This window comes from Leptosomus discolor, chromosome 11 (assembly GCF_034619465.1).
Source record: "Leptosomus discolor isolate bLepDis1 chromosome 11, bLepDis1.hap2, whole genome shotgun sequence".
Classification (NCBI taxonomy): domain Eukaryota; kingdom Metazoa; phylum Chordata; class Aves; order Leptosomiformes; family Leptosomidae; genus Leptosomus; species Leptosomus discolor.
The window spans coordinates 15,861,337-15,884,268 of record NC_141401.1 but is presented as its reverse complement, the minus strand read 5'-3'; the positions used below and the strand labels follow the sequence as shown (position 1 = coordinate 15,884,268).

General features: G+C 58.6%; 2 protein-coding genes across 2 annotated transcripts in view; one reads left to right on the top strand and one right to left on the bottom strand.

Annotated features, from left to right (window-relative positions):
- The window catches only part of CCDC33 (coiled-coil domain containing 33), a 43,253-nt gene extending 28,392 nt beyond the window's left edge, over positions 1-14,861 (top strand). The window contains exons 15-26 of the mRNA XM_086471329.1: positions 10,863-11,024; positions 11,347-11,507; positions 11,671-11,849; positions 12,506-12,630; positions 12,683-12,723; positions 12,815-12,903; positions 13,116-13,247; positions 13,448-13,520; positions 13,782-13,903; positions 14,120-14,203; positions 14,325-14,420; positions 14,799-14,861. Coding sequence (XP_086327455.1) covers positions 10,863-11,024; positions 11,347-11,507; positions 11,671-11,849; positions 12,506-12,630; positions 12,683-12,723; positions 12,815-12,903; positions 13,116-13,247; positions 13,448-13,520; positions 13,782-13,903; positions 14,120-14,203; positions 14,325-14,420; positions 14,799-14,861 — 1,327 coding nt within the window. The remainder of the gene's footprint in view (positions 1-10,862; positions 11,025-11,346; positions 11,508-11,670; positions 11,850-12,505; positions 12,631-12,682; positions 12,724-12,814; positions 12,904-13,115; positions 13,248-13,447; positions 13,521-13,781; positions 13,904-14,119; positions 14,204-14,324; positions 14,421-14,798) is intronic.
- A 454-nt stretch (positions 14,862-15,315) lies between these two features.
- Positions 15,316-19,050, bottom strand: CYP11A1 (cytochrome P450 family 11 subfamily A member 1). Its single transcript, XM_086471663.1, has 9 exons — positions 18,806-19,050; positions 18,091-18,246; positions 17,683-17,882; positions 17,078-17,281; positions 16,411-16,571; positions 16,167-16,333; positions 15,951-16,029; positions 15,556-15,747; positions 15,316-15,438 (listed from the first exon to the last, which is right to left on the bottom strand). The coding sequence occupies exons 1-9, from the start codon at positions 19,048-19,050 to the stop codon at positions 15,316-15,318; spliced, it is 1,527 nt and encodes a 508-aa protein (XP_086327789.1).
- Between the last annotated feature and the right edge of the window lie 3,882 nt (positions 19,051-22,932).

The window sequence follows — 22,932 nt, the reverse complement described above, 5'->3', positions numbered from 1 at the left end:
CCAGCCCTGTTTTACACTTCATTTTGGCATGACCCCACCTTGCTCAGCCCATTAACTTGGCGCTTGGGTCCTTGGGGGTCAACTCAAGCCGCTGCCATCCACTTTGCTGAGCACCCTTGGTCATGTCACCCGAGATGGGGTCTGGGGACGTGCTGGCACTCTGACAAAAAAGGAAAAGCTAGTGCTGGTTTTTTTCCGGGCAAGGAAAAAAAATCAACAGGCTGGCTATATCGTTGCTTAAACAGCCTTAATTTATGTAATTGCTGCCATTTAAAACCAGAAGCAGATCGGCGCCTGGCGTAAATTGTCACAGAGCCTGGGTGTAAATTGTCACTGTGCCAGCCCGGCCATCAAACCCCTTTCGGGCTGGCAAAAAAAATGGCTTTACAATTGGTTGGGGCGTGGGGAATCGCTGTGTATTTCCCATTATTTCAGCCTGTCTGGCCAGGTTTGTCCTCCACAAGCACCGAAATTGGGGTTTTAGCCTCAAACCACACTGCAGGGGATGCAGAAGCTGGTGAAAGGCTTGGTTTGGGGAAACATCGCCCTTCCCTGCTGAGCATCTTCTCTCGGTGAGCCAACAAACCCTCCGAGGGCTTTCGGCACAGCCGAACTGCTGGCAGCCAGGCTCCTACTTGCCAGCTCTTGGTTGACACCTGCCAATCAACCACACCACCCATTCCTCTTATTGCATGGCAGATTACAAGAGGCATTATGGCAGCGCTGCCGGCCAGCAGCATCGTTCGCCAGGGAGAGCCAAGCCAACGAGGCGCCATAAAAAAAAAAAAAAAAAGCTGGGAATGTCTTTGTTAAGGAGAATTTGTTGGTTTCCGCTCACCGGTCCCAGGGGAGCGTTCAGGGCAGCGCTAATTGAATTAAGAGCACGTGCGCTCCGGCGAGCAGCTCTCTCTCCGATGGGCACCGGTGGCGGGGCCGGGCTGGCCATCGCTGCGGCACGGCGGGCAGCAGCTGTACGCCGGCCTCGGTAATTGCAGGCTGAGCCTAAACTGTTGCATTTTGCATGATGCAATTCCTTGGGGAGGGGGAAAGTGGTGGGGCGGGGGGTGGGTCTTCACCCCGGCTTTGATGCTGGAGGAGCTTGGTTGAGGTCGCAGCCAGCGGCATAATGAAATGCGGCGGCACAGGGGACGATGATGGTGATGGTGTTAACGAGGCAGCGATGAGGAAGGGCACGAGGACGCCTCCGGATGCCTCCTCATCCCCCGTGCTGCAGAAGTGGGGGGTGCTTACTGCCCTCATTAGCCGCACTAACGAGGCGAGGCTGGGCGCAGGCACGGAGTAATACCCAGCGAGGGCCACTTCACTGCTGCCCACGCCCACAGCCAATTTGGAGAGGGCGCCCAGCCTGATTGCTCAGCCGGAGAAGCGAAGAGAGCATCTGGGAGGTGGGGAGGTGGGGGAGAGCCGAGGATTTGCCAGCTCACAGTCACCGGCCCTTGGGTGGTGAAATAGGTAGGTGCCGGGGTGCCATGCCTTGATGCAAGGATCCCAGTGGGAGGGCAGGTTGCCATCACCCGAACCTGTCCCAATACTGGGAGCTGGGATGGCCAGGACAGAGCAAGGGTCCCTGTCCGTGACCTTGCCAGCACAGGCGGCAGCGAGGAGTGCGCGGACTCCATCATTTATTCCATTAGATCTGACTTCCCCCTCTAACTGGATTAGAGGGGAGTCTATAAAAGCCAGGCTGGTGGGAGGAGAGCGGGGCGCGCAGAGCTGGGCACGGGAAATAAGGGGCAGGGAAATCACATTACTGCTGCCGGCAGCATCTGGCAAGGGGTCTGGCAGGGGCTGCCGGTGTGCCGGAGGTGCATTACCCGGCAGGCACCGAAGCTGGGAGCAGTACCAGGTGGCAAAGTACCTTTTAGCATCCCTTTGTGCCCACAGGACCTGGGTACCCACCTCCTGCCAGCCCAGGATGGGCTGAGCTGGGCATGGACCTTCTATTTCTACCAAGACAGGTTTCAGTGCAAAGGACTGCCTCCTCCTCCTCCTCGCCTTGTCGGTCTGGTTCACCCCAGGGATCCCCTCTCTGCCCAAAGCTGCCGCTTGCACTTTGCAAAGATGAGATGAGTGTGGCCAACCCACAGGTCTTTCCCATTGCACCAGTCTCGGTGGCACACTGGGGACATGGATGGTGGGACAGGGGACATGCAGCGGGGTGCCCCCTCCTTGCCCCTGTCACCGCATCCATCCATCCTACAGACCTCTTCCTCCCCAGAGACCGGCAGCGTTCCTGACCCCATCGGGCAGCGATGCCCTCCCCAGCCTGGATCCTGCTGGCACGCTCGAGAGGAGCGAAGAGCTGCGGGCAGCCCCTGTGTGGCCATTTCATTGCCAGGTAAGAACCCACGAAAGCTGCCTGCGCTGCCACGCCAGCACCCTGCGCACGGCATTGCCCTGCCAGCCACCACAAAGGCGTTCACCCTGCCTCATAACAGTGAAAAACTGGCATAAATCCCAAATTTTAATCTCTTTTTCAATGTATGCACTGCTGGGAGCGATGAGTTTTATCCATAGCCTGGTCGTACCAATAATTTCTTGTGTTGTGCCTATGGAGGAACCTTTCCTTTGGTGCCTTCGGACCCATCACTGGTCCCTGGTTGTTTCGGGCTGGCACAGGGGCTGGAGGGGGGACGGCGTCCCATCACCTTGCTGGGGGCAGCACTTGCCAGAGCAGCCTGGATGCACCATCTTCGATCTAATTGCTCAATTCCAAATCCATTTAGCAAATTCTCTCCTATTACCACTGCATTATGGTGGAAACCCCAGGCACCTCCAGCTCATACCTTTTGGCTCCAGGAAAAAAAGAAAAGGCAGCTGTTCTCCTCCTCCAGCCCTTTGTACTGATAAATGGAGCTCTTGGATGAATTCAAACCCAGCCCTCGTGATCCTAATATCTTCCTGTACTTTAAGCCATCTGGCTTTAAAAATAACAGGTCGTTAAACCCCAATTCTGCTTATTAAATAGCTGGGAGGGAAGGGGTGAAGGGGCCCTGCGCTGCCCAAAAGCCCAGTTATTTCCCCGCTAGCGGCTGCCCAAACCCCACCTTCAACCCAATCCATCTCCCTGTGATTCAGGCTGCAAAGCAGGAAGAAAATTAGCAATAAAAGAACAACCATAAAAAATACAGAAAAGCTATTTTTTTTTCCTCCAGCTGTTTTAATTCCTCCAATCCACTGAGCTTTATTGCTTCCTTTTCCATGGCCACGGTGGCTGCTTTATGCCCAGCCTAATGGGAACCCGTAATGGGGTGTGTGGAGGCGGGTACCACAGCACAGCTTAAATGCAATGAGGATGCAAGGTCCGAATTTGATGGACCAAATTACCCTGGGGCTCCAGAGGAGCCCCAATACCCTTCAGACCTGCACAGTCTGGCCCTGGCATCCCTACACGGTCAGTGCAATGTGTTTTCAGCCCTGGCTTTGCTGGTTGCTTGCGCCGATGCCTCGAGCAGCCTCAAATCCAGCTTGCTGTGTCCTCACAAGAGCATCCCTGCATGGATAAAGCGAGGGAGGGTGGGAAGTGGTCTTAAGGATGCTTCCTGCGTCCAATTTTAAAGCCTGAGCGGGGCAATGGGAGCCCTTTCAGGTTTGCACAAGCCCTGGGCACCCCCGCCTTGCCCAAGCATCTTCCCTTTTTCTGGCTAAAAATGCTGGAAAGCGTTGCTGGTAGGATTATTATTTCCCCCTTGCAACCTTTGACAGCCGTTTTCTTTCTTTTGCTTTTTTCTTTCCCCTAAAGCGCAAATTATTTTCACTCCGCTTGCATGGCAGCGTGGGGGATTTGCTTGGAAAGCCCTGGAAAGCCCATCTCCTGACAACCCAGGAATTAGGGCTGACACCCTACTAATGGAGCGTGTGTGCGGGAGGGAGCCGGGACACGACAGCCCCCCCCGGCAGCGGGGTCTGGGGGGGGTCTGGGGGGAGGCACTTGGCTGATCACAGCCCTGTCACTTCTTCCCACTCCGCTCCGGCTGATCAAACCTGTATCCCCATCCCTGCCCTGCAGCTTTTGAGGTCCTGCTCCGGATCTGCTCGTTAATGCCTTCATTAAAAAGTGGGGGGGTGAGGAAAACAAAGCGATGAGGAATACTATCGGACATGGGGTAACCCTTCCCTGCCCTGGTCCCACGGAGGCAGAAAAGCCTCTGTGCAGGTTTGTGCTGGGACATTAGACCCCCCTTTGGGCTCACCAAGGTTTGAGGTTGATTTCTGCTGGACGAGCTTTCTGACCTTAAGCTGAGGTTTATGCTGGGCTCAGCCTAACAGTGTTTTTCTACCCTCCTGCCCTCTTGCTGAATAGATTTGTGCCTCTCTTACCAGTCGATGAATAATTTACAACCAGCACTTAACGATTAGGGGGGCGTTTTCTCCAGCCTCTTCTAACATTTGCTTCTTTTTCAAGCCTTTCTTTCCCCGCTCCCATCACCCGTGTTTCCCTGACCTGTCAACGCCGGGAGTTTTACAAGCCAAAGGGCCTCTTGTGGGGCTGGGAGAAGTAAATGTCTTTTTTTTTTTTTTTTTCACATTGCTGGCATTTTTTCCCAGAACTGTATGTGTGCCATCAGCTCCATCACATAAGGTGAGAGCCCAGATGTGCAGATTGTCCCTGAAAACCACATCGTGGCTTGGTAAAACAGGCAGCAGTGGTGGGGGCAGGATTTCTTCCTTGACAGCAGCATTGGGGCTCCTTTGCTGGACCCATTTCCAGCTGCTGGGTGACCTCCAAGGAAGATGGGTGATCCTGCACCCACTGAGCGTGGTCTTCTGCCTTGGGGAGCTGGGAGGGGACCCCTAGCATGGTATGGCACTGCTGAGTGCAGCAGCTTCTCGGGGCTGGTGCCTACAAAGGTGGCTCACCAGCAACGGGAGAGGGTGGTGCGAGAGGAGAGGGGGATGTGAAGGATGAGGGTGCTGCAAGGGGCGAGGGTGCTGCAAAGGGGAGAGGGTGCTGCAAGGGGCAAGGGCGCTGCAAAAAGGAGAGGGTGGTGCAAGGGATGAGGATGCTCTAAGGTGTGAAAGTGGTCTAAGGGCCAAAGGGTGCTGCAAGGGGCAAGGGTGCTGCGAGGGGAGAGGAGGATGCCAAGGATGAGGATGGTACAAGGGAAAAGGATGGTGCAAGGGGAGAGGGGGCTGCAAGGGTAGAGGGTGCTGTGAGGGGAGAGGGTGCTTCGAGGGGAGAGGGGGATGCAAAGGGTGATGATACTGTGAGGGAAAAGGATGGTGAAAGGGGAGAGGGTGCTGCAAGGGAAGAGAGTGCTGCAAGGGACGAAGATGCTGCAAGGGACAAGGACGCTGTAAAGGGTGAGGGTGCTGTGAGGGGTGAGGGTGCTGCGAAGGGAGAGGCGGGTGTGAAGGTTGAGGATGCTGTGAGGGAGGACGCTGCGAGGGAGGATGCTGCGGGGGAAAAGGATGCCGCGAGGGGAGAGGGTGCCGCAGGGGGTGCAGATGCTGCCAGGGGTGCAGGTGCTGCAGGGGCCGAGGGTGCTGCGAAGGAGCAGGCTGCCGCAAGGGCCGAGGCGGCTGCGGCCCCGCTCCCCCCCCCCCCCCCCCCCCCCCCCCCCCCCCCCGCTCCCCGGCGGCCCCGTGTGCGGCTCCAGCCCCATCTAGCGTCAGCCCCGCCGCCCTGCCTGTCCCCCGCTCCGTCACACTGGGCCATGGACGGGGTGACCCACATCCAGCAGTCACAAGAGGCTCTCGATGGGATTTAGAGTACAGCAGAAGCCCCCCAGTCGCCCCAAATCCAGCTGCAATACCCCCGGTCCCTGCTTCCAGCCTGGCTGGGCTGGGAGAGAGTCAAAGCAGCTGGAAATGCTGTTTTCTTGGGGGCAAGATGGGGTGAGGTGGGATGCTGAGGAGGGGGACAGAGGGATGTGGCTTTTGTAGGGCAGCAGAGGGTGCTGGAGGGGCAGGGGCCCAACGGCGGAGGGGTGGGGGAGGCAGGGAGTGGGTTGGGGGGGTTGCAAATGGCCTGAGTACCACAGCTATGTTGCATGAGGGGTTTGGGGTCATCCAGGCTCTGGGCAGGGGTAGGAAACAGGTTGGGCTTGCTGGGCTTTGCATCGCTTCTCCTCCTTGGGTCTGGGTGGCCACGGGGGGAGGGCTGTGGGGGGTGCAAACCAGGGACCCCAGCAGTAAGCCAGGACAAAAGGAGAAACCTGGCTCCAAAATACCATTTTTTGTGTGTTTGGGGGTGCGTGCGTTGGCCTGTGTGCACCCCTGTGTGTCCTGCTCCAACCCAGTCCCGGCAGCACCACTAAACCCTCAGTGAATATGGCACAGAAGGGCTCAGCCATCCTCGTTGGGTGTCTCTTCAGCCTTTCCTGGTGTTGCCTCATGAAGGATGGGGCCTGATGGCCAAGGGCAGATGCTCAGGGTGGTGGGTGCTCAGGGTGGTGGGTGCTCAGGGCAGCCGGTGCTGCATGGTGCTGGGTGCTCTCAGCGCAGTGGCTTGGGGTGTTGATGGATTTATGCTCACTGCTGAAATGAAGGGACGTTTTATCAGCAAATCAAGTCAATCCATAAGCAAGCATGAGCACGGATGGCCACAGCGTCGGCGATAAACCGCCTGCCAGGCCAAGGGCAAGTCACGGCAGCGCCTGTCACCAGGGGTGATGGTGACCCGCAGCACTTACCCCCCTGCAGCCACTGATTTTTCAAAGCTGGAGGATGAAAATGCTTTGAGGGCTCTTAAAAGGTGTGGGGTTAGGGAAAGGTATTTAACTGGGGTCACATGCCCAGGTTTTAGAAGGTATGCTTGGAAAACAGACTCTTTGGGGAGCTGCCAAGTGCTGCCAGTCACCCACTGGTACTGGGCTGCTTTTTGTGGTATTTCTCCACTTCTTCACATTGCCAGCTGCTGAAAGTTTATCTTAAAACACAGATGAGAATGTTTTCCTAGGAGGAAAAAAAATGCACAGAGACCCAGCGGGGACCCAGGGTCACAGTCATAACCTGTTTCCTCATTTTTTGATCTCAGGAGGGGACTTTTTTAGGTCTGGCCCCAGTTTGTGATCACGGGTGAACAGCAGCACTGGGGGATGCTCTGACTCATGCTGGAAAGAGAAACCCATCCAGGGAAGCTCTGCTGACCTCCCCTTGCTCCCTTTCCCTCTGGTCACTGCAAATGGCAGGACATCATTTGGGGCCATCACACCGGCTGTCCCCATCACTCCCAAAAGCAACCCTGTGCATTGGGATGGGGGAAGAATTGTTTTTCAGGAGCCAGGAGCTGACTCAGCTGGAGTTTGCCCTCAAAAGTCATCCCACCTCTTCCTAGCCGCTGATTTTTTTCTTTTTGTCTTTTTTTTTTTTTTTTCTTTTTCTTTGAGCAAAATAAACCAGCAGCGACTCGCAGAGGAATCACAGTCCCTGCTGGTGGCACAACTGCTTTCTTGAGCCTTATCTTGAAGAAGCAGGCGGGCGGGTGGGAGCCTGAGGAGCAGTCGGCTCTATGCCGAGCATCTTGCTTCCCCGAGTTACCCAGTGTAAGCCAGAGGCTTTTATTTCCTTGTACAACATGATATCAGCAGCCGGCAGCTGGGCCTGAAGCTGCATAGCGATGGTAATCGCCTGCCCTAAAATCATCATCCCAGTTAGGAAAGGAGCAGAAGATGTGGTGTCTCTATTAAATCGAACTCGGCTCCGATTAAGCGCTTTTCAATGCAATCCAATTAACTCTTAAATTGAATTGTAATGCTTTGGCTAATATACCCCCTCCAGTACATTTCCCCCCCCCTCAGCCCTGATGCATGGGAAGGGAGTTCATCCCTAGTTTAATCAGATAAAACCCCGCTTATTTGCTGCCTTTCATCGGCTGGTGTGTCCTGCCAAGGTGTGTGGGGAGCGGCTGGGCTACAAATCTCCCTGTTTCCCCTGGGGGACCTGCAGATCCCCCAGGGGTTGGGGTTCCCCAGGGAAAGGCTTTGCTTTTAGAAGTAGAAGGGGGGGGGAAAAAAGCCATTTGCCACACCGATATGTCCGCCCAGATGTTGTCCTGAGGATGGGCTTGGGTACCGGTGTATCCCCAGGGAGGGGCTGGGGCCATCAGGGACCTGACATCCCCTCCAAGCTGCAGCAAGTACCTGTGTCCCAAGGGGACGGGAAAGGTTGATGGGGGCATCGAGCAAAGCAAATGAAGGCATCACTATCTCCTGATGTTTTTGTGAGCTTTTGTTACAGAAGAGAGGGAAAAATGGGATTTTTTTTCCCTCTGATCTTCCTAAGCTGCTGCAGCAATTTTTTTTCTCAGATATGTAAATCTCAGCTTATCCGGTCTTCATAACAATTAAGGAACTGGGCTTAATACTCATCCAGGGACGTGTTATTTGTTGAGCTGGAGCGAGATTGTGTTGCAGAAGAGGCTGATGCACTGTCAGGGGCTTAAATGCCTCCATGCTCACAAGTGAAATGAGTTGGCCCATCCTCAGCCTCTCTCTGGGGTGCACTGCTGTCCCCTCCCCAGCCAGGGATGGGGTCACACCATGCCATGGGGATGCAGAATCCTCTGGCACACCCTATTTTTGGCCACTTTTGGACCTTCCTGCCTCCCGCGGATGTTTATTGCTAGTCCCCGCCACCTCGCTTTGCTCCACGCTGCTCTGTCTAGAGATGAATTGATTCCAGCAGACGAAGCTAATCGGATACATCAAAGCATCTTGGAGCAATTTGTTAAGTAAATAATAAAAAAAAAAAACTTGGCCTAAGCAAATACAAGAAGGAGGGGTGTGACTCGGGGTAGATGAAAGGCTCTAAAGGCAGGGAAAACTTCAGAGGCTTGGAAATGTTGGGGGGGGGGGGGGGGGGGGGGGGGCGGAAATTAAAAAATAAATAGCAAGTGCCAGCAGTTTCAAAGCTTCCATCATTTCTGATGTGAATTCCCAGCCTTTCATCCCGGACCTGCGGGGAGGATAGACGCAACTATCTCCGAGTGGATTTGAGATAGGAGGTGAAGGGGAAAATATCTTTAAATACCCTTAACTCTGCCCCCGTCCCTGGAGGCGGTGCTGGGGTGATGCTGCCTGCCAGGAGTGGGAGTGCAGGTAGAAATATGGGGTGGTGGGTGTCTGAGCAGCGTTGGGCTGGGACTAAGGGCTGGGGATGGTTTTCCAGCCTCTCCACAGGTGTTGTTTGAGCCTAGACAAGCCATGGCTGAACTCAGCACCTTCCAGCGCAGGCAGGGAAAGCAGCTGCCCAGCCTGGGCGAGCCAAGCGCAGTAGCGTGCATTATTGATGGAGCAGATAATTGCACGCTTCCCACCGTCTCTTTGATGAAAAATTGATGGCATGGGACGAGGTAGAGAGGGGCTCCATCGACTTACACCAGCCTCTTTGTTTCTTAACAAACACCAAAGGAGAGGTGGATGTGGGATGCCGCAGCGGGTAGGAGGCACAAGAGCCTCTGTGGTACCCTGAAAGGGGGATGGGACTGGGTGACTGGTTGAGGCAGAGCACCCCTTGCCTTAAAATGCTAGAAATGCAATCTGGGGATGAAAGTGGGGTTTGATCAGCGAATTATTCTCTGCTCGGGATGAGGCCAAACTCCAAGGCAGAGCTGAAGCCCGATGCCTCCCACCATCTCCAAGACGTGGGTCCTCAGAAGTTAATTGAGCGTTTGAAACATCAGAGGAGCGTGCTGGGAGGGGAGAGCATTTCCATGCCTGCATCCAAGGCATGGAAATGAGGTGCTGTCACTGCCAGAGCCACCCAGCCATGCTGGGACCCGGCGGTGGCTGCCACCGAGTCACCTCCTTGGGTCTGCGCTGCTGGGAGCTGGAGATAAGGCGACGGCAGCCAAAACCGGGCTGGGGATGAGGAGGGAGGGCTGGGGGCAGCAAGGGGCTGGAGCCTCCAAGGGAAGCTTGCAGGCAGGCAGTGGTGCAGGCAGGCTTTGGAAGTGACAATGGGAGTGCGATGGTGCAAGGGATGCTAAAGGGAAAGGGATGTGGGTGGCTGGGGCAAGGAGCAGCAGAGCCAGCTGCCTGCACCTACCTGAACCTGGAATGCACCCATCTGGGTGCAAACAAGGGATTTTAGGCGCTGAGCTGCTGCAGGGAGGAGTTGCTAAGAGGAGGGTTGTGTTGTAGCAACAGCCACCAGTGTGCCAGGCTTCAGGGAGCCCCTGCGCTGCCTAAATCCCTTTGCCAACAGAAAGGGTCTGGAATAAACAGCTTTTCCTCATGCTACAACCCCCCAGCATCACTGTAAGTCCACCGGCCGGCAGCTTGGGTGGCAGTATGGGGACGGGGTGTCTGCCCAGGGGTGGCAGAGCCACTGGGAAGTTTGTTTGGGGCAGGCAGAGCCTGGCAACCCACCAGAGGGCAGGGCTGGCTGCCGGGAGCGGGGTGCTGGGGGGACCAGGGCACCCCAGGAGTGGGGATGAAGCTGTACTACAGACCCTTCTCCTCCACTGTGAGTGCTGGGGGTGGTGGGTGGGGATGGAGACATCACCCTGTCGCTGGTGTCACCAGCAGGAGATGAGGACCCAGAGGTCCCTGTTATAGGAACAGCACCCAGCTGGGCTTGCCTTCAGTCATAGGCAGATTTCCTCCCCAGGGTGCATAGCTCAGTGGTCCAGCCATGAGATGATGCTCAAAGCCAGGCATTTCTAAGTGTCCCCAACCTCAGGGGTCTTCCAGCCTTGTGTCCACAACGTGTTGCATCCAAGCCCCAAAGGGGGATGCTTGAGGCATCGTGGCCAGAAATGCTAGAGTTTTTTGGGGTAGGGCTGGATGCTGACCCCAAAGCGATGGTGGAAAAGGTGTTTTGTTCCAGCTTAAAGCCAGGAGACCTTCTTCCAGCTGTGGGGAAGGGGCTAAAGGAGCTTGCTGCTCCTCTTGGAGGGCTTTCCCCTTCCTGCTCCTCATCCTCACCCTCCACTCCGATGTCTCCTGCCAGCTCCACCACGATGATGTGTCTCTCCCGACGGCTGACGCCGTGGCCAGCATCCTGCCTGGAAAGAAGCTGCTCCCGCATGGGACGGGAGCACTGCTGGAGGAGCGGAGGTACAGAGGCCATGCCAGTTTTGCAGCCCCTTCTTGGCTCCTTCTCATCTTCCTTAGTCTCGTTTCCTCCTTCCTCCATTCTCCCCATGATTTCCTCATCAGCTTCTCCTCCTGCCCCATCACTGATGATCTTCCTCCTCCTCTCCTCCAGGCTCCCACATTTCCTGCACCCTCATCCCCACCAGCACTTGCCTTGCCCCAACCCCAGCACCCCAAACAGGCTCCTGTCTCCTACAGAGTGTTCCTTGGCCAAGGCTTTGCTGGTGTTTCACCCCGGTGGCAACAGCTGGCCAAGGGCGTCCTCCCACTCTCTGCTCCACAGGGCCCAGGATATCATCGGGGACCACCAGGAGTCGGTGAGTGCCAGGGAGACAGGAGGAGTGAGGGGCAGTGGGGGCACTGGTGGGGGACAGCAGTGTCCCCAAGGCAGGTTCTGGCTCCCGTGGGGACCGAAGCCAGGCTGCTGTCGGCTCTACAATGCTGGTGAGTGAAGGTCTAGGGTGAGGGGCAGCCTTTGAGTTTGCCTGGAGAGGCTTTATCTTGGGCATGAACTGAGTTTTGGATGAAACAGCTCTTGGGCAGATGGGGAGGAGGGAGCCAAGCCTCTGGCTGCACCTGCCCCCCCTTTCCCGCCCCCTTCCCCAAGGCTGCATGGTGTTGCTGCACCCCCTTCCTGCACCCCAGCCCCCCCGCGGGCTGCTGGCCAAGGCCAGCCCCAAGGCTGGGAGCGGAGGGCCAGGGGAGCTGGAGGCATGCAGCTCCCTCCGGCCAAGGTCCCTGCTGCCGGGATCCTTTCTGCAGCCCAGCATGGAGGGATTCAGGAGGGTCAGCCTGAGAAGATGCAAACCCTCGGGAATTATTTCCCCCCCAAATCACCTGGCAAGCAGTTCCCCAGCCACACTGGTGCCAAAATCCCCCAGGCTCAGCTGTGTAAAACATCCATCCTTCTGCTACTCTTCACCATCTCTTTCTTTTAAAGACTTACAAGGCCCCCTAAGGTTCAGAGTTTGAGGTTGACCCACAGCTCCAACATTGCTCCACCCCACGTCCTTGGGAGAGTTGTTTTTCCCCCAAGAGTGTGGTAGGAAAAGATGGGGAAATGAGGATGGAGGATGTCTGTTAGGTGGATGGAGAGGAGAAGGTTTGGAGGGACAGGAGAGAAGGATGGATGGGTGGTTGGAGAAGAGAAGTGTGCATGGTTGGAGAAGGATGGATGGAGAAGACAAGGATGGATGGATGGATGGATGGATGGATGGATGGATGGATGGATGGATGGGAAAGAGAACAGTGGATGGATGGGGAAAAGAAGGCTGGCTGGCTGGATGGATGGATGGTTGCAAGAGGAGGGGAAAAATCAAAAGTTTTTTAGCTCCCCCATGGTGGGTTTGGCCCTCAAGACAAATACCCTCAGCTGAGCTCTTCGTGCCAGGGAAAGCCCTGTCTGGCAGCGGGATGCCAGCAGCTCTGCTCTTGGCTGGCAGGAGGTGAGTAGCTACCGCCTGGCACTGAAGCGGATGGCAGGGGACCTCCTGTCCCTGCGCCAGCATGTCACCAGCCTAGAGGTGGAAAATGGGCACCTGCGGCGCAGCCTGGCCTCGCAGGAGGAGCTGGGCCATGCTCTGCTCGATGACATGGACCTGGACGTCATGACCCGGGAGGAGCTGCTGGACCGGCTCGGTGTGTGATGGGGAAGGGGGAGGTGGAAACTGGGGAACCCCTTCCCCTGGCGCAGCAGGGGGACTGTGCCGTCCCCTGGATGGGCAATAAGGATGTGGCCTGGGCTGTTGCAGCCACCCTCAAGCACAAACTGGTGGCCAGCACGGCGGAGATGAGGAGGCTGAAGGACCGTGTTCAGCAGCTGCAGAATGAGCTGATCCGGGTATGGACGCTGGCAAGAGCAGGCAGGGGCTGCCCAGGGGACAGAGTGGGGATGGAGGGGCAAAGGGGCATCAGGGAGAGCATCACAGCATCCCCATAGCCAAGCAAGTGCCTGAGAGCCCCAGGAGCCCCACCCTGCCCTACAAGTGATGCCCCAAGGCTTGAGGCTCAGCACAGAGGTCCCTGGGGGGTTATCCTCTTTCTCCCCCCCAGAAAAACGACCAGGAGAAGGACCTGCTGCTGCTCCAGCGAGCCCACCGGCAGCAGCAAACTGCACTGAGGCGGTGCCAGGAGAAGGTGGCCAAGATGAAGGTCTTGGAGGAGATGGTGCAGCAGCAGGAGAAGGTGAGTTTGGGGACAAAAGGCTGGGGTGAGAAGATCAGACTGGGGGGCACGACACTCTGTGGAGCAGATGGGACCCTCTGGCCCATCCAAGCCCTCCATGAGCACTACCTCCCAGGACCATGGTGGCTGCGGAGACGTGGTCATCACCACAGACTTGCATTGAGCTGGTGACACCAGGATGGCTCTGCTCTCTCCCACAGGTAATCAAGGCGATGGAGCAGGTGCTGCAGGAGAAGCTCACCAGGACGGGCAGGAGCACTGAGAAGGCAGCGGGTGGGTGCAAGTGGGGAGGGGGACCCTCGTGGGGTGGATGCACTCATATGCAGCTGCTGGGCTTCCTGCTGGGCTTCCTGCTGGGCTTCGCGCTGGGCTTCGCTGGCCACCCCCTTCTGCTGGTTTGTACCGTGTTGGTCCTGAGCCCTCCAGTACCCATTGCCGGGTGTGGGGGAGGCAAGGGCTGGCTCCTAGTCCCCGTCTCTGCATGGGTGGGAGGTGTGGGACACATCCCAGTGCCTCCCCCACCCCATCCCACAGGTGAAGCCCTCTCCAGGGAGGTGTACACCACGCTGCTGGCCGAGAACCGCAGGTTGCAGGAGGAGCTGGCGAAGCTCTCCCACCCCTTGCCCCCCATCGCCCCACGGCCCCCAGACTTGCCGGTGAGACCAGGGAGGGGGGCACAGGGCTGGGATGGGGGGCAGAGCCATGGCACCCCAGAAAGCAATGCCCGGGGATAACTGGGCACGTTGGCCTAGGTGGCGTCTCTGTGGGGTGATAGCCACCCCCATGGATTGGTCCCCCCATGAGCAGGGGGTGGGAAGCAGGGGTAACCTGGCATTGCCTTTCCCCACTCCTGCTCATCTTGTGGTCCACAGGGTGTTTTTGGGGGTGCAGAGAAGCTGTCTCTGCTGGCCAGGCTGGAGGAGGCACAAGCCCGCGGGCGGGCGCTGGAGAAGCAGGTGGGTATCGCCCACCTGCACCCCACCTGATGGTAGGGGGCTTGGGGTGTCAGGCCAGGGTGGGGGGCACCTCTGGCCCCCACACCCTGGAGAAAGCCAGCCTGGTTTGGGTCTGTCCCAGCTGGAAGAGGCAGCGAGGAGGTGGGGACGGGAGAAGCAGGAGCTTGGCACTCGTCTGCTGGAGCGGGAGCACGGCTTTTCCCATGCGCCCACCTCGGTGAGTACCCCGGGGGGGTACCAGGGCCACCCCGCATGGGGATTGGCAGCCAGTGTTTGCTGCCAGGGGGAAGGAGGGGGGCTCAGAGCCACCCTGCTGAACCCAGGCAGCTGCAGGGGGGGGGATAGCAGGGGATCTCCTTTGCCCATACCTACATCAGGGGGGATTTGCCTCAGTTTCCTTGCAGGACCCTGGGCAAAAAGGAGGGCAGAGAGTGATCTCTACAGCCACAGAACACCACCACCACCACTCCCCCACCAGCATCCCAGGATAGCCCCCCACCCTGGCCAGACTCCCTTACTGCAGTCCTCTCATCCATACCAGAGAGCGGGAGGATGGATTTACATCTCCCTGAGACCTTTTTTCCATTCCCACCAGAACCTGCCGGCGATTTCCATGGACCTCCTGAGAAGGCCCCAGCCCCTGGCCCCCCTGCCCTAGCCTGTGCCTGGCGAGAGAGATGGAGAAACCTAATGTGGGCAAAAAGGAGCCGGTGTTTTTTCACATTATGAAATGACAGAGTAAATCAGAGGCGAAGCAAAACATTAGAGGGTGTCAAAGGAGTGTGGCTGCGGTCTCCAGCGTGGTCCCTGGAGTCCCCTGAGCAGCCGGAGGGGTGCAGCAGCACCCACCCACCCTTGGGGGTTACAGGGGCAGCAGCAGGGCTGGGGTTGCTCCGGTTTATCTCCCCCATGGCGTAAGCGCAGCCTTGAGCGGGCTGGAGCGAAGGCAGGGATGCGGCAAGCCAAGGCTGTGGCCATGAAAGCGTCCCAGCCGTCCCCCAAATCACATCCCTGGGCCAGAATCTGGCTGTAAGGAGCCCAAAGCGCCTTCTGGGCTGTCAGGGATGTCCCCCAAACTGGGACCAGCTGGGTATCACCCAGAATCGGACTCCTCATTCCCGGGACTCGAGTGGCCGTAAGGTCAAGTAGATGGGTTTGTCTGGGATCAGGATGAGATCGAACTTGGTCCCAACTTCCACAGCTCTCATGGTTTCGATCTTGAAGTTCTCCAGGATCTGGGATGGAAGAGAAAAGAGCAGACGGAAAACACTGGCAGTACCAACACCCACACACCACCTCCCCAGTCCCTTCCAGCACCAAGTCCCCAGTGTCCGCATCAGCGGGATGCTCACCTGCATGAGGAAGAGCTGCATCTCCAGCTCAGCAATCCGGCGCCCCAGGCACTGGCGGGGTCCAAAACCAAACCCCAGCCCCTTGAAGTGCTTGGGGCCGGCTGCCAGCCAGCGCTGGGGGCTGAACTGCTCCGGCTTGGGGAAGACCTCAGGATCCCGGCCCATGGCGTAGAGACCAACCTGCACCAGCGTCTGTGGGGAAGGATCAGCCCCGTGGGTCTGGGCTCCCCACACGGCTTCACTGGTGCTCAAGGTGCAGGAAGGGGGTGCAGGGATGGCATCCAGCCCCACGGCTGCTCCCCCCGTGGCACCTACCCATGCTCCAGGTCCCACCTCCACCCAGAGCCTCGTGTGAAGCGGGTCGGGGTGATGAGGGACACTGTGGCTGTGCTCACCTTGGGGGGGATGCGGTAGTCCTGGAGGATGACCTCTTGCATGGTGTACCTCTGCAGGGTCACAGCCACGGGGTGCAGCCTAGGGGGGACAGGTCCCACACACTTGATTTTGGGGACAGCCTGGCCCACCCATGTCCCACTTTGATGCACAATGTCCCAGCAGTGCCAGTAATTTGGGGAAAGAAGGGGCTGGGGGTGTTTTTCAGCAGACCTCACCTGAGTGTCTCCTTGATGGCAGCTTTGAGCAGCCGGATGGTTTTCAGCATCTTCACTCTGTCCCCCGCTGCCTCCCGCTTGGCGGCCAGGACCTCTGCCCGCAGCTGCTCCTGGACCCCCGGGGACCGTGCCAGCTCGAACATGGCCCACTGCAGCGTCATGGAGGTCTGGAGCAGGGCAGAGGAGCAAGGCTCAACACCGTTCAGGACCTTCTCCCTGCCCGAGAACCCTTCCCGCTCCTTACCGTGTCCACCCCGCCCGCCATCATCTCGGTGACGCTAGCCTTGATGTCATCCAAGGGCAGCTTGTCCTGCATGATGAGGCTGCAGAGGATGCCCATGTACTCCTTGGTGCTCTTGCGGTGCAGCCGCAGGTCCCGGTAGACATTTTGTATGCATTTGTCCGCTGAGGAGACATGGAGCCAGGGTATGGCTTTCCTCCCCCAGGGCTATGGTGGAGGAGGAAGGCACCAGGTGTGGCACCTTAGGACATCACTTCCCCATGCCAGTGGCTTTTCCATGAGAGCTGCCCCTGTGTTGGCTTGGGACCGCAGTCCCTGCTGCAGGACCCAGCAGTGGCTGGGTGGGCACAGAGGGTGGGGGGTGAAGGTGCCCCACGCAGGCACATCCTGCAGGAGGGGTGTCCCACATGCCAAAAGCTCTCTGAGGCCACAAGCCCTTCTGGGAGCGCTGCTCCCCTCAATGTGACGCCTGTCATCTGCCTTTCATCGCTCCTGGATGGTTTCCAACTGCTCCGTCCCACAAGCTCTAGATGTGGAAAGCCCTCCCAGCCTTGGTGGCCCTGTGCTGGGTGGCTGGACCCAGAAGAAGGTCTCCATGCTGGTGAGATGAGCCAAGTCCTCAAAGGTTCCTTGGGTGACACAGGGAGGTGTGGGTAGGAGGAGTACTCACCCTGGCAAAAGATGGCATCCCAAGCCTGGACGTGGTCCCGCCACGTCTTGACGTTGAGGTGGCGGAGCAGGGCAGGCGGCAGGTAAAGCATGGGCGAGGTGGTGTGGAACATCAGGGTCACGGCATCGATGAAGCGCTGCGCCTCGGGGTCCACGAAGTCCTCCAGCAGCCCCAGCCGCTCCCCATACAGCACATGGCACACAGCTGCAAGCACAGCTCCCATGAGGGGACCCAGCCAAGAAGGATCCTGCCCCCATCCCCTCCACCCTCCTATGGCCAGCCTTTCCATGGCTACAGGGACCTGGCTTGGCCTCCTGCTGACTCTGAGCATCATCTGGCCATAAAGGCATCCGTTACTGGGATAGGATTGGCTACCTGCTGATGGCCAATAGATGATAAAACAGTGTTTTATCAACAGTGTTGAGTTGTTCTCTACTTCTCTGGAGAGAGGACATCCCTCTAAGACCCTACAGCTTTGAGAGAGAAGCTTGTTTGCCCATCTCTGAGAATGAAGCTGGGAGAAATGCAGCACTTTGCCCACCTTGGGGGGGGTGTTTCAGGGGAGGGGAACACGTCTTGCAGAGACTCATGCCCCCAACACTCACACTCCAGGGCAAAGCGGAAGAGCTCGTGGGTGAAGTCGGCTGTCCAGTGCTCCCGGCCGCTCTTCCCCACCTGGGCTCGTGCCCGCCGGACGAAGTCCTCTCCCACCTCGCTCAGCAGAGGCACGAAACCCTCCACCACCTGCGGCGACAGCACCTCCTTGTTCAGCATCAGGCGGTCCGAGCGCCAGGCCTCCCCCGTCCTGCGGGACACCAAAATGGGGGGGGTGCGGTCAGAGGTGTCCCCCCCATCCACCACCCCCAAGGATGCGACCCATCACAGCACGGGGCCAGCCAATGTCCGCATCAGTCTCCTGACGCTCCAGCTTCTCACCTCCCCATGCACTGGGGCTACTGCGATAGGACCTGGGAGCCCCATTTGGAGGGACCCCCCCCGGCCCTGTGACTCACTTGAGGAGCACGCCGTAGGGCTTGTTGCGGTAGTCGCGGTAAGCCACCCAGGGGGGCACGCTGAAGCGCTCCGGCAGTGTCCCCTCCGCCTGGAAGAGGGTGGCGGCGTCCTGGGGGCTGATGATGTTCACACTCTCATAGACACCCAGCTTCTCCCTGCCGAGGCACAGAGAGGAGTCAGCCTCGTACCCTAACCCACACCCCAGTGCCCTCCGTTGCAGCCCCTCATCTTCCCAGATCAAGCACCTTCCCCCAGCACCCCCAAAATCAACCACCCTCCCCCTCGCACCCCCTTAAATCCTGCCTGCAGGTTCCATCCCAGGGGTTGCAGCAGCTCAGCACCAGGATCAGGCACCCAGGGCTCAGGCAGGCATAGCTGGGGAGTGCTGGACCTGAACCCCCTCCCCATCCCCTCTGCCTAGGGGTGTCAGCCTCAGACCCCATGGAAATCACAGGGGGGCAGAGCGCCTCTCCAGCCCTGCCGCCCCCTCCTCCCGACATCCCACATCCGCAAGGGATCAGCGGGTCTCGCCCCTCACCGCAGCATCAAGCCTGCTGGAGCACAGCAAGCCAGGCTGCTCTGGCAGCTCAGCCACCTATTTACCCCCCATCTTTCCCAGAGCAGGACTGGGAACAGCAGCAGCATCCTGGACCGGAAAGACTGCTGGGGCTGGGGAGCAGGGTGGGGGGATGCCGGGGCCAGATGTTGCCTCACCTGTAAATGGGCCCAAACTGCTGGAACTTGCGAGCCATGATGTGATGGACATTGTGCAAGCCACCCTCCTGCCAGAAGCGGTAGAGGTTGAGCCAGCCGGCTCGCCAGTCACCGGGGAGTTGGTTGAAGGGTCGAGGAGTTGACGGGATGGGGGTGGCAGCCCCCCCAGCCCAGCGGCAGCCCCCGGCTCGGGCAGGGGGACATCCCCGCAAGGCGCCTGCCTTGGGCACAGCCCGGGCGAGCATGTGAGCGGGTGACGGGAGAGGGAGGCAAGGGTGGCCTCGCTCTTATCCCCCAGCTGGCCTCGCTCAAGGTGAGATGCTCTCGCCCGCCTCCCGCTGAGTCACGGCCGCCCCAGGGACGGGGACACGTGCCGGGCGTTTCGCCCTGGCAAGAAGGCAGATATTGGGGCAGCCAAAAAGGGTTGGTAGAGCACCATCCCCTCTCAGCTTTGTGATAGGGGGTTTTGCCAGGTGATGCACAGAACGGCACAGGGGTGACAAGGGGTGATGCTGGCAGGTGGCCAGTGCCACTCCAATAAAAGCGGGTGTTGTTGCAAGCACTGAACGTGAAAACCCAGCTGCCGAGGGGAGAAAGGTTTCATCTGTGGAATATATGATAAAATATGATCTGGGGAACAAACCAGTGTGGGTTAGGCTGAATAAGGCTCAGGCCTGACAGGTCACGGTAGGAGGAGACAGCCTTGAGGACTGCCTGGCCATTGCCGGGGGTGTCTCACCTCTGCCTTCCCCAGGGCAGAGGGTGCTGAGGGTCGCAGGTCCCTCTGCTTCACGGGCTCTCCTGCCCCAGAGTATTGGCTGCCATTCAATGCAGCAACCCCAAACTTCCCCCCCCTCCGCCAGGAGGGACAGGTTTTTTGGGGTGTCATGGCCCCCACAGAGCTGGGGATAAAGGTGCCTACTGCCAGGCATGGTAGCAGCCACTGTCCCTTGTCCCCAGGCCCAGTAACACCCACTCGTGACCATGTATCGATGGGGTGTGGGAGAGTTAATGGCGGGAGGGGACACTGGGAGGCTTTTCTGGGGCATCTGTTTGGGCTGTCCCTGGAGCTGGTCTTGAGGATCCCCGGTGGGAGGATTCCAGGCAGGTCCCCGGGAGTCCCTGGACTTTCCTTGGGGTGACATGAGGCTCCCTGGGGGAGCAACACCCCCCGGCCTGGAAGAGGAGGAGGAGTTCAAGGAAGGCTCTGCTGGTCTTACTCTGGTTTTAAACCTCTCTTAGCTTCTCATTTTCCGCAGGAATTGGGGGGAAGGAGGCAGCGGGGCTGCCGGCGGCCGGGGATGCTGAGCCGGGCTCCGCGGCGGCTGCCGGAGCGGCGGCGGGCACCGGGGGGCGCGCCTGCCCCGTCTGCGGCTGCCACCGGCGCCGGGGACCGCCACCGGCCCGGCCCCTCCCGCCGCGGCACGGGCAGCCTGTCCCCTCCCAGGCACCGGCCGTGCCCCCGCCTGCCCCAGGGCCCCGTCCCCTCCTGCCCCATGGTCCCTGTCCCCTCCCTGGGCACCTGGTCTGCCCCCTCCTGCCCCATGGTCCCTGTCCCCTCCCAAGGAATCTGGTGTTTCCCCTCTTGATTCATGGACCTTGTCTCCTCCCAAGGCAGGGGGTCTGTCCCTTCCTGCCCCATAGCCCTTGTCACCTCCAAAAGCATCTGGTCTGTCCCCTCCTGAGCCATGGTCCATGTCCCCTCCTTGGGCACCAGCTCTGCCCGCTCCTGCCCCAGGTCCCTGTCCCCTCTCAAGGCATCTGGCCTTTCCCCTCCCGCCCCGTGGTCCCCATCCTCTTCCTGGGCACCGGCTCTGTCCCCTCCCGCCCCATGGTCCCTGCCCCCTCCCAAAGCACTCGGTCTGTCCCCTCCTGTCCCATGGTGCCTGTCCCCTCCCAAGGCACAGGATCTGTCCCCTCATGTCCCAGCCACCCATTGCTTGTCCCAGGTGACACTGTCTGCACAAAGTCACCCACCCTGGCTGAGCATCCACCAGCTCAGTGTGCACCCTGGAGCAGCCCCACACCCTGGGGACATCGTAGCACAGTGCCAACCCCTGTCCTTCACCCCTGCACTGTCACTGCCCTGGGTGGGACCTGCTGCCTCCCCTCCGGCCGTGGGAGTGGGGTCAGTCCGGAGCAGCCTGGCCACCTTGCTGCTTGCAAAAACACAGGCGTGGGCCCAAGGGACAGGGAGGGACACAGAGCCATGCGGCTGAGGTCTGCCCTCCCACGGGGCTGGATGGCCCTGTTGGCCACCAGCTCCAGCCCCAAAAGGGGACAGCCACCCATCACATTCAGTGTCACCTCTGCACCCCCTCTTTCCATTATCTCTCCAAAGTGTGGGGAGCCAGCTCACGGCCTCCATCACCCCATCCCCTGCATCTCCGTGGGGGCCCTGCCCTTCTCCTCTTGTGCCCCCCACCCTGTGAGGTCCCCAAATTTTTGAGCCACCTCCCACAACGGCCTTGTGGCACAAAGGAAGCGTGGTGGTTTGTCGCCTCTCCGACAGCCCCCAAGCACATCGCTCGCAGAGGAAACTGGTGGGCACAGAAACCCGCGTGGCTGGGGGGGCTCTGATGGAAAGTGGAGGGGATGGGGGCAGGAAACAGGTCGGGGAGATGCTCAGAAACCCCCAGCGTCACTCTCGCCCCAGCCAGCAGAAGTCACAGCGGGGACAGGGCTCTGACTGCTTTCGCTTGTGGCTTCCTCGGTGATGAGCGACCGGGGCAGTGGGTGGATGGGGGGAGGCGTTTCCCCTGCCTCTGCGGGCAGCAGCTCACCCGTGAAGTCCACATGACTCAGGCCAATCCTACTATTTTTGGATGAGCCGAAATAGAAAGCACTTGCTGGGGACAAGGAGGCTCCCTTCAGTCAGGTTCTTCTTACGGAGAAGGTGGCGTCCGTGGGCGCCGCGCTCTCGCTTTCCATCCACGGGGCTTTCCTGATGTGTATCACCTTTCGAGTGAGCAGGATGACTAACTTTAACACCTTCCCCCCCCAGTAAATCACACCTCTGAGAGGCTGCTGACACCCCCCGCCCAGCTTTTGCTCTGCAGCAGGAAACCTCGCTGAGCCAGAGCCACAGCCCCAGTCCCAGCAAAAACCCAACCAACCTCCCTGGAAAATCCCCACTCCTCAACCCTGTCCCTCAGGCACCTGGGGCTGGGAATGCCAAGACTGCAGTGATTTAGCAGAGGTAAGGTGTTTTGGTGGAGCAGCTCATCCTTTTTCTGCATCTCTGCCCCTCCCAGAGCTGATGGGAACTGGCTGGGATGGGGCTGACTTCAGCCTGGGTGATGCTGGAAGCAGATCTGTTTTGCAGGGGGAGAATAAAGGGACTGCATCACATTGCTAGGATGGAGAGGACCAGAGCAGGCATGAAATCTGTGGCTGGAAAAAGGGCACGGAGCTGTCTGCATTACTTTCCTACTTTAAAAATGCAGCCAGCATCCATACGTGGACCCATGCTGCTCGGCTGCCTGCTGCTCGCACCCGTCCCTTGTGAAGGACAGTGGGTTTTCATGTATTTTCCAGCAAACTCTTTTCTTTTCTGCAGTGATTTCATCCTGGGGTCTTCCCTGCTGTCTGCATGAGTGAATCCATTCATCGCAGGCTTTCAGCTCCTGCCCACGAGCAGGTGGTTGAGAAAATTTCGGTAATAAAACTCCTGCCCAGAAACTCCCTGTGATTCAGTTTGGGGCTGGGAGGGAGGGGAAAAAGCTCATTTTCATAATATTATGTTGAAAACGAGAAGACTTTCAGCTGCAAACAGACCGTAGCCGTGATCAAGCAGTTCTTGCTGGAGTATTTCCCCTGGGAACAGAGAGAAGTGGATGACCCAGCATGTGTTGGGCAGCATCACTGAGGCACGTGGAGCTGAGCGCGGGATGCTTGAGGACCCGCCGGGGGCACCCAGAGGAGCTCATGGGGAGGATGAACCCAGCCAGGATGAGCTTTAATCTGAAACAGGGGCAATTCTAGCTTGTTTTTATTGTCCTGCTCCATTAAACTGAATCTCCTCTTACTGATTTATTGCACGCAGTCCTGGACCTAAAAATTGTCAGACTTTTGTGGGCCTCCATCGAGCTGGGATGGGGTATCTCACCCTCATGGGACATGTCCTT

Bases quoted from the DNA above. Each gene is read 5' to 3' on its own strand.
- CYP11A1 (XM_086471663.1), bottom strand. From the start codon at position 19,050: ATGCTCGCCCGGGCTGTGCCCAAGGCAGGCGCCTTGCGGGGATGTCCC. The intron at 17,883-18,090 runs GTGAGTCACAGG...GGTGTCCCGCAG, and splicing joins CCCTACGGCGTGCTCCTCAA to GACGGGGGAGGCCTGGCGCT. The intron at 15,748-15,950 runs GTGAGCACAGCC...CCTTCCCCACAG, and splicing joins ACTACCGCATCCCCCCCAAG to ACGCTGGTGCAGGTTGGTCT.